General features: G+C 39.8%; 1 protein-coding gene across 3 annotated transcripts in view; it reads left to right on the top strand.

Annotated features, from left to right (window-relative positions):
* The first annotated feature begins 364 nt into the window (after positions 1–364).
* SREK1 (splicing regulatory glutamic acid and lysine rich protein 1) overlaps positions 365–10,064 on the top strand; it is a 42,571-nt gene continuing 32,871 nt past the window's right edge. For 2 of the 3 annotated variants that reach the window (XM_014856376.3, XM_014856375.3), the window contains exons 1-2: positions 365–874; positions 8,473–8,606. In XM_014856376.3, the coding sequence (XP_014711862.1) occupies positions 714–874; positions 8,473–8,606 (295 nt within the window). In that variant the 5' untranslated portion in view covers positions 365–713. The remainder of the gene's footprint in view (positions 875–8,472; positions 8,607–10,064) is intronic. The other variant, XM_070519571.1, reaches the window with a different exon arrangement.

Here is a 10,064-nt window from a genome sequence, read left to right as displayed (position 1 = left end):
GTCTGTAACTGTCTTTGATGTGCCCTTATCTAAGTGTCTGGTACATAACACTCAATATTAGTACCTGCGGAATGAGAGAATAAATGACAAGTTATAAACAACGACCGCACAGCCCTCATCTTACTGCCTCTTTCTTAATTCAATCTGAACTTACACGGTCTGTAAAGTTTTCCAAGTTTTTTCACAATTAGGATGCCGGCCAATTTTTTAAAGAGTTGGGGCGGGGGAGCTGCCTGTATATAACAATGACATGTTAGAGTTTGGTCAACTATTTGTCTGTGATGCCCGAGTGTCATTCCTCCTTCACAACCCGCACCAGCAGGCCAGGCCTCTGGGTTTCCCAGTCTGACTTAGAGCAAAGACCGGAAAGAGCTGGGTCTCCCATGTTTATAGGAGCACAGAATTTGAACGAGTCGGAGCCGGGAAAAAAAAAATCAATAAAAAACCCGTGGAGGAGAACCGCTGCAGCAACAGCCTCAGGGACCCGGGAGCCCCAGGTCTCAGCCTCGCGAGATCCGCCGGGTTGCCGAGGCGACGCTTCCGGAAGGCGCGCGCAGCCCTGGGAGCAGGGGAGTTGTGAAGTGGGCGGCTAGACCTGCCCGGCGCCGTGAATTCGCCAGCGGGAGCGCGCTCGCGGCCGCGCGTTCTTCGCTTTCCCGGCTCCGTCGCTGACGCGTCTTGGACGTTGGGGAGAGGGAGGCAGCGGGATCGGGATGAACAGCGGCGGCGGCTTCGGTTTGGGCTTAGGCTTCGGCCTCACCCCCACGGCGGTGATTCAGGTGACGAATCTCTCGTCGGCGGTGACGAGCGAGCAGATGCGGACGCTTTTTTCCTTCCTAGGAGAAATCGAGGAGCTGCGGCTCTACCCCCCGGAGTAAGTGCTCGAGCTCGGCTGGGGGAAGGGCGCGGGCGCCATAGAGCCCTCGGGGACCGAGGCGTCGGGGAGAGCGCGGCCGGGGGCGCGCGGGGCCCGACACGTGACCGCCGGGCTTACCTGGGTGCCCATGTTTGATGAGGGCAGCGGGGCCTGGCGCCCTGCGGGCCTGCTCTCCTTGTTAGTCGGATTTGGGGAGTTAACCTCTGCTCCGAGCCCTTACAAAGGATTCAGAGAGGTGGCCTTTTGCGTGCTTCTCGGACTTGTGGTCGCCGCCGAGTTCTCGAATTCCTGCCCTGCCCCCCGCTTTTTTTTCCCGAACTTAAGATGGCCGCTGATGGGCCCGGAATAGTCCTCATGGCCAACGCCTGATAGCGTTTTTGCAACGTGAAAATCGCGGAGACTGCGCCGGAGAAACTATCCGGTTCTTAGGGCCTTAGTGTCAGGCCGTTATTACTGACGAGAAAGCCTGTGGCTGGTGACAAGATGGAATCAGGGCTCCATTTGTCCCCGGGGCTGTGTGCACAGACAGCATCTTCGGGGTTAACGTAACCGAACCCATCCATGTTGTTAAAGATCATGTCTATGCCCTCTTTTGGCAGCAAATTAAAATTTCCTCCTGGAAGGTGACACCGTCCTGAACCTTTCAGACAAAGTGTCAGTCGGCGCAGGATTATCCCTGCTGGATACTTTAGAAGTCCAGCTCTCGACTGGCATTCGTAGGTCGCGGACACTTCCCAAGCTGTGTATTTTGAAGTGAGGTTCCCCTTGTATAGTACTGTCTACTCAGTACTGTCTTCCTAAAATTTGTAGGCGGTTTGCGGGTTGTTCGCATTCTTACACTCATACGCTTTTTTTTTTTTTTGAAATAGAGCTTAGAATCTCAAAATCCTCAGTATTTTGTTGTGCAGAATCCTTTGAAAGAAGGGATAGTTGGAGTTTAAAAGTCAAAGAGAGTAAAAAGCTCTTTCCTGAAACATGGTGCATTAATATGGAGTTAGTGTGTCACAGATTGTAATACATTTTGCAAAATTGTAACGTAAATATAACACACGTGGGACAGACAGAATCCTTAACCAGTTTTTCCATAAGTGAATCCCTTATTCCTGTTTTTCAAAAATATTGACATGCTTTACTAACAGCCCGTTTTCTGCTTTGTAATCAAGTTGTCATAACCTGGTGTTTATGTTAAAGATGTGTTTGCAAATTTGGGCAGAAATGGGTAAAAATGCAATAGTAGTAGTTGTATTGAAGACAGATAATTGTTTTTTATTTATTTATTTATTTGTTTTTTGGAGGAAGATTAGCTCTGAAGTAACATCTGCCGCCAATCCTCCTCTTTTTGCTGAGGAAGACTGGCCCTGAGTTAGCATCCGTGCCCATTTTCTTCTACTTTACATGTGGGATGCCTGCCACAGCATGGCTTTTGCCAAGCGGTGCTAGGTCCGCACCTGGGATCCGAACCAGGGAACCCCGGGCCGCCAAAGCAGAACGTGGGAACTGGCTGCTGCTCCACAGGCTGGCCCCAGATAATTGTTTTGTGTCGTGGTGTGGTGGACATCTTTGGAGCTGAGTAGAAATTTGTTTTAAATTTGGAAATGTATTTCTTTAATAGAGTATGATAATAATTTCTCATTAGCTTTTTAAGAATTCAGTTGCTAATATGAAAATTCAGATTTTAAATTTAATTCTTTCGGCACAAGGCAGCAATTCAGTTTTTGAGTTTTTAAACATTAAAGATTTGTCAACGTTGATTGTAAACGTTAAAAATTCTTATTTGTCATCTTTTTTGTGCTTCCAGATGATAAGTATCCAGAATTTCTATTTTAACTTTCTGCACAATAAGTGAATCTCGTATGTTATGAAAACCTTTTTACAGCAGTAAGAAATCTTTGTAGTTTTTTCAGTTAGCTTTTTATTGAGGTATAATGTACATACAGAAAAGATGGATTTTCACAAAGTGAAAATACCTGTATAACCAGCACCGTGATCAGGATTATCTGCGTCCTGGAATTTCCCCCGCGCCCCCCTTCAAGTGACAACCCCCAAAGGGTAATCCTGTCCTGATTTCTAACACCATTTCTGACATGAACACCTGTGTTGATTTTTTTGCTTGCTGGTTTTCTTCACTTCTCTGGTCTTCAAAAGTACTAATAGGAAAGGTTAAATCTGTCAATTACTTATTTAAGTTTGTTTAGTTAAAAAAATTAATATAACCAATAGTCGCTTTGAGAAATAGTGAACAACACTACATGTGATCCTAACACCCTCTCAAAACCTCTCTCCACTTCCATGTATTTCTCTTCAGTCCTTTTTATATGTGTTTATTGTAATACACTGTAATCAAAGGATTTATACACTGTGATTGTAAACTTTTTTGGCTCAACCTGTAATAAGCATTTATCATATTGCTGCATTTTATTTACAGTTATATTTAAAGACTGTAATATGTCCTTGGTGTTAATGTATTTTTGATATTCTGTCATTGGATATTTAGTTGCTGTGTGTGTGTGTGTGTGTGTGTTTGTTTTATAAGTCAGTGGATTTGAGCTAGAAGCATTTGAAAACGTGTTTTTGATTGTCAGCAATGATTGGAGGGCCTTCTGGCATCTGATGGTAAGTGTTAGTAATTGATAAGAAAGTCTCACACAGGGAAGAATGGTGCCGGCCAAAGTCTCCCTGGAGCCCTGCTGAGAAAGCCTGTTCTAAATATTTGTATGTCAGTGTTCTCATGCCTCAAACTGTAGACTCTGTCCATGTTCTGGATTATATCCTTTTTGGTTGATCCTCACAGGATGTATATTAATATAATAAAACATTGGATTTATTATTACCACATTGACCCTTTAAAAGATTGTACAGTGCTATCACCATGTTTAATAAGAATCAAAATAAACAGTTAGGGCCCAGGGAATTTACCTGATGCTCAGAAAGTTGGTTCTGTCTTTTCTGCATTAAATTCTCAATGAGAAATTCTGATTTTTTTTGAAAAACGATTGTAGGAAGTTTTATATTTAAAAAAACAAAACTTGATTCAACAAATGAGGTCAAAGTAAAATCTGCTTTATTTGGTACTGCTTTGGGAACTGCTGCTTTCTTTAGAAGCAGACATTTAGACCAAATGTAATATGTAACCCCCTTTTAAAAATTAAAACTGTAGGTCAGAATTACATTTTAAAATGATAGTCCTGTATAATTAAAAAATAAATCTATTCACTACCTGAGATATACTAGAGAGATCTAAATGTAAGACTTGGAAACATGGTAATTTATAAATAAATACACATTTATTTGGTGAGATATTCATCATCTCTATTTAGGGTTGCCACTGTATCGTATTTTAGCCTATAATGTTCAAAATAAATAGTGTTATTACTTCTCCTGAAAAGCTAACATCTGTTGCCAATCTTCCTGTTTTTGTTCGAGGAAGACTGGCCCTGGGCTAATATCTCTGCCGATCTTCCTCTGCTTTATGTGGGATGCCGCCACAGTGTGACTGGACGAGTGGTGCTAGGTCTGCGCCTGGGATCCGAAGCTGCAAACCCCGGGCCACTGAAGCAGAGTGTGCAAACTTAACCACTGTGCCACCAGGCCAGGCCCCCAAATGTTTACATTTTTATAAAGTAAATATAAATTGATCTTTACTTTTCCTTTTGAAGAAGGTGATTGGAGATGAAGGTGAAGAAAATTGCTCAAAGCAGTGGTGTAGCCATGTCTAGTGTCCATGCTCCTGTGAGGATGCTGTTCAGAACAGACCAGTATTTTTTAAGCAGTTCCTGGGTTTCTGAAGTCTTGGGGGCAAGTCTTAACGTGTAGTTGCTTTTCTGCCTAGTAACTATAACCAGGCTTGTATTTCCTATTCCTGTGGATGTTTTAAATTTGAGATGATGTGCGTTTCTAGTAGGAGTATTTGGAAATGTGTTTTTATTTTCAACAGTGATTATTTAGGTTTCCATTCTTTCACAATGGGATCTATCAATTTAGGAAATGTACTTTCAGTAGTGGCTTGTCAGGTTCTTGAAGATGTCTGTGATAAGAGTGTATTTGTTGCAATTGCTAGGGCTTTAGTAGCTGTTTCTAATTACAGATTTTTTTTTGTTGCAAAGGACAGAAACAGTGCTACCAGTCTAGCTAAAGACGAGACAGTATTAAAAAGATGGAGATTTCCCTAAATTGAAGAATAAGGACTATAGTACAGCTAGGTCTCCTGGGAACTGGGACTGGGACCCAGAAAAGTATCAGCAAACAAGGTGACTATCTGCGTCTGCTGAGAGGCTTTACTGTCAGCTCAATTTGTTTCTGTGTATCCGCTCAATTTCTTTGCAGATTTGTTCTGTGCTCACTCATCTGGCATCTGACGGAAGTCCTGACTCTAAGTGATTTTCCACCCCAAGAGAGATTATCTGATTGTTCCAAGTTTGTTTGGTCAAGCCACACAAATTATAGGTTGCTAGTTAGCCAGTGAAATGGGGCCCTTGTGTCATGTGGGTAATCAGTTGTGGCTGGAAGCTTATAAGATCTGTTGAGGGTTTCACATAAGGAAATTGATAAGGTCTGTGCTGAAAGTCCATAGAATGTTTTGGTGGTACCTGTAGGAGGGGCACTTGATCACTTTTAAAATGGCTTTCCAGAAGACTTGGAAACCTGACCCTTGAAGAACAGTGGAATTACCATTCAAAAAGGGAGTTAGAGAGGACATCATAGCCAAATGGAACAACATGTACAAAGATGACCCAGATGTTTAGGATGTGTTTTGGGAACCACAAGTATTTTTATTTATTTATTTATTTTGGTGAGAAAGAAGATTTGCCCTGGGCTAACATCCATTGGCAATCTTTCTCGTTTTTTGCTTGAGGAAGATAGCTCTGAGCTAACATCTGTGCCGCTCTTCCTCTATTTTTGTATGTGGGATACCTCCACAGCATGGCTGGTGAGTGGACTAGGTCTGCATCCAGGATCCGAACCTGTGAATCCAGGCTGCCCAAGCGGAGTGTGTGGAACTTTAACCGCTCAGCCACGGGGTCAGCCCCAACCACAAGTATTGTTGTGCCTGGATTTTTTGGTGCATTTAGCGATGAAGCAAGAACAGAAAGGTGTCTTTGAGGAAATTTAAGGATTGGAGTGACATGACGAAATTTAGGGTTTAGAAAGATTACTCTGGCAGCTTTTGTGGAAGACCATTAATAAGGAGTTGAGATTGGAAGATTGGTTAGGAGCCATTGTAGTAATCCAGGTGAGAAATGATGAGGGCCTGAATTAAGACACTAATAATGAGAATGGTGAAAGAATTAATGTGACAGATATTTGGGAGTCAGTCTTCACAGGATTTAATGACCAATTGTATGAAGAGGAGAGAAGAGTCAAGGATGGAAACAGCCTCCAAATCTCAGTAGTTCGTTAGAAACAGATGATTACTTACACCTGAACTGGTGGGTGGGGAGCTCTACTCATTGTGGTCCCTCACTCTGGGTTGAAGCTTATATATCAGTGACCCTTCTCTCAAATGCTACTGGTCCCTGTGGCAGAGGAACAGAGCTGGGTAGTGCCACTTGAAGGTACTAAATAGTGACATATGTCAGTTCTGCTCATATTTAATTAGCCAAAGCAAGTTGCATGGCCACATTTAAACTTCAAGGAACAATGAAATGCAATTTTGCCATGTAATCAGAAGCAGATTTGGAAATATTTGGTGAAGAGATTAATTGACCACTGATTTGGTGAACATTAGTGACTCCAAGATTTCTGACTTGGGTAATGTATTTTTAACTGAGATGGAAAGTATAGGACAAAGGGCAGGATTGTTGAGGAAGGAGAGGATGAATTTATCTTAGACACAGTAAGTTAAGGGGTGGGCCCCATGACCATCAAGGTGTACTATTCCAGCAGGCACTTGGATCTGGGAGTCTAGAGCTCAGGAGATTTGGTAATGTAAAGGTGAGTTAAGTCTGGATGCGAATACATTTACCTCAGTGACGAATACATAAAGTACTTGACTTAAATCTTGAGTGGTGGAGGATTGTTGGAGTGGGTTGGCCTGAAGACTGCATTGGTTGCCTTAGGCAGGAATGAATTGAGTTGGGTAGGATGAGAAACAGATAGGGTCTTATTTTTCTTTTTGCAACTTTAATTAGCCTGACTACTTTGGTTAATAATAATATAAATAGTTTCAAGTTCTAAATGCAAATATAATTTATCATCATAGTTTTTGGTTAATAGCACACATATGTATGTTTAACCATTATCAAGGTTAATTTGTTGCTATATATAAAAGATTTTTTTATTTTAGTGATGAATATTTGTGAAATTACTAATTAAATAGTGCATTAAAATGGCTTTAAAATTCTTGATTAGTTGAATGATTAAGGTTAAATGAGATATGTAATTAGATGATTAGACGTTAAGTCCGATCTTTGCCATTTGCCAGGTCTACGATTATGATTCCTTGATCTCTTTTGTAAAGTAAATTACTGTTATTGCACACGGCATATATGATATCTTTCAAGTGATCTCTCTTCTTTTTCAGTGTGAAAATTTTAATATTTTAAAGGATTGAACATTTATGTTGTATATTAGATAGATATTTAGTTTGGGTCTTTTTTTTCTTGCTGAAGACAATTGTAGACTTTAATTGAAAATAATTATGGACAGATTGACAAAATGATCATCCATAAGGATAGGATATTTTGGCATCTAAAAAGATGGAGTCGTCTTATGGAAAAATTGCTTTCATCTGTGCTGTCTAGTTCCTTTCTAGTATAGGCCTGCTTAGATTGAACTGAATCTAGTAGGGCTTGTAACAGTATATGCTCTTTTGCATATAAAATATGTCAAATTTTGTTTGTAAAATCTTTTGTCTGGAAAATCACAGTGTTGCCTAGCCTAAAATAGTCCAGTAAGTCCTTAATTTTAGTTGCATTTTATCTGATTGTTTCTAAGACTGTTGTGAAGTTTTTAGTGATTTAAATGCCAGGACTCACATTAGGAAAGGTTGAAGTGGTTACAAAATTTGGAGTCTTGAGAATTGGGGCTTTTATAAAGGGATTTTGCCTATTGATGATGATACAATGGTTGAACATCTTTGGGTTAAATCAACCGTTTGCACATTTCACTCAGATTAAGAATTCATTTAGCGGCCAGCCTCACGGCCAAGTGGTTAAATTCACGTGCTCTGCTTCAGCAGCCCAGGATTTTGCTGTTTCGGACCCTGAGTGCATGCATGCACCACTCATCAGGCCACCTTGAGACAGCATCCCCACATGCCACAACTAGAAGGACTCACAACTAAAAATACACAACTATGTACTGGGGGGCTTTGGGGAGAAAAAGGAAAAATAAAATCTTAAAAAAAAAAGCGCGTTTATTTAAATTTCAAATTTTGGCAAATAAGGTTATAGACCTGCCTAGATTGCCTCAGTCTTTGCAGACAAATCACCATGAAAGTACTAAATTTTGCTATTTCATGTCGTAATGATCCTTAGCAACAAAAATTTTTGCCTTGATTATGTAAGATTATGTAAAGATGTAAGAAAGAAATTTTAAATGAAAATGACAAAAACCAACTGTTTATTAGTCCAATTGTTTTTCTTTTTATCTTGCAGCAACGCACCTCTTGCTTTTTCTTCCAAAGTATGTTATGTTAAGTTTCGTGACCCATCAAGTGTTGGCGTGGCCCAGCATCTAACTAACACGGTTTTTATTGACAGAGCTCTGATAGTTGTTCCTTGTGCAGAAGGTTGGTATCTCACATGTTTTTTTCTATTATTTAAATCTCTGTCCTGTCTGTCACCGCCTTTGGCTTTCCTAGAAATTGGCAAGTAGATAGTACTGGGGCAGGGGGCGGGGGAGGGGGAGGTAGTAAGAATGAAATTTGGAGAAGGAAAGAATTTGTACCTAATAATGAAATATATTAAAATGGTTAATTTATTACTTATGTATGTTTGAGATTTTATAGCTAAACATTTAAAAATTCATAAATTAATTGACTTTACTGGTTTGCTTTGGCTTTCTGTAGTCAATCTGCGAGTTGTAAAGCTTTTTGAATTTAAAAAATGTATTAAGTTGGTAGGGGAAATTATTTTAAATGTTAGGATACAATATTAATCATATTACATAAACAAAAATAGTGTATACATTTTGCCAAATTGGGGTTAAGTGATATAAGAAAAATTTTCATGATTTAAGATTTAAAGTATCCTCTTAAGGTAATTTACCTTAGTTGTTACTCAGACCATTATTTCATATTCAGTGTAATTGTTTGCTGTGCAACTGGAATTTTCTTTTTTCTTTCACTGGCTTTTTTTGAGTGAGGGGGGCAGTTGAAGAAAAATCACGGAAAGCAATTTTCCAAAGCCTGAGTCAAGGAAATAGTTGTTGAAGATGGGAACAAGGCTAAAGGCCTTATAGTTTTTTGTTAAATTTTATGGCTTGGCCTGCTTTAAGAGCTAATTATTACTAGTATTTATTTTGTTAGTAGCTTCTGTTTACAGAGCTACTCACATATAATAGGCTGTGCTGAATTTGACAGTTCTGGTGTGTAATTAACTTTTATTCGGAGCACTGACTATGGCATGTGTACATGGATTTTAGAATTGGGTTATTATAGTTTCACTGTCTTTAATATATATTTTCACTGGTGGATGGGGTAACTGCCACATAAAAAATTTATCTGAAACAATTTAATGAGCTTTCATATGTAATGTTTTAAAACATCTTTTAGAAACCAGGCTAACATTAAAATAACTTAATATATGTTTGCTACACTCTCAAGGCTTTGTGCTTATTTCAGGATGCCTATTCTGGGATGTCAGAAACATTACAGTCAGATACAGCGAGTGCCATTCTGTTATTTTTGAAGTCGCAGAGTAGGACATTCTGGATTTTTTCAGATAAATTGAAAGTATTTTTCCCATGCTTGGGGGTTAGAGTAGGGTAGGGGGAATAAAAATGTATTAAAGTTAATTATTTGCTAAAACTATGCTTATCTACTGATGGGTAAGAGGACAATGAGCCCAAAATTGGAGAGCAAGGTGAGAAAAGAGCTGGTTATGGTTTAGTTCTGCATACCAAGTTCATATCAATTTCGTACCAAGTAAACTGCATGGGAAAAAAGAAATCAGGTAGAAAGTTTATTAAAGGGGAATACTAGTTATATCAGAAAATTATGCCACCAGCAGCACAGAATCTTGTGTTA

The sequence above is a fragment of the Equus asinus genome, chromosome 10 (genome assembly GCF_041296235.1).
Source record: "Equus asinus isolate D_3611 breed Donkey chromosome 10, EquAss-T2T_v2, whole genome shotgun sequence".
NCBI lineage: Eukaryota > Metazoa > Chordata > Mammalia > Perissodactyla > Equidae > Equus > Equus asinus.
The sequence above is the reverse complement of the archived record's forward strand: the minus strand, read 5'-3'. Positions and strand labels throughout refer to the sequence as shown.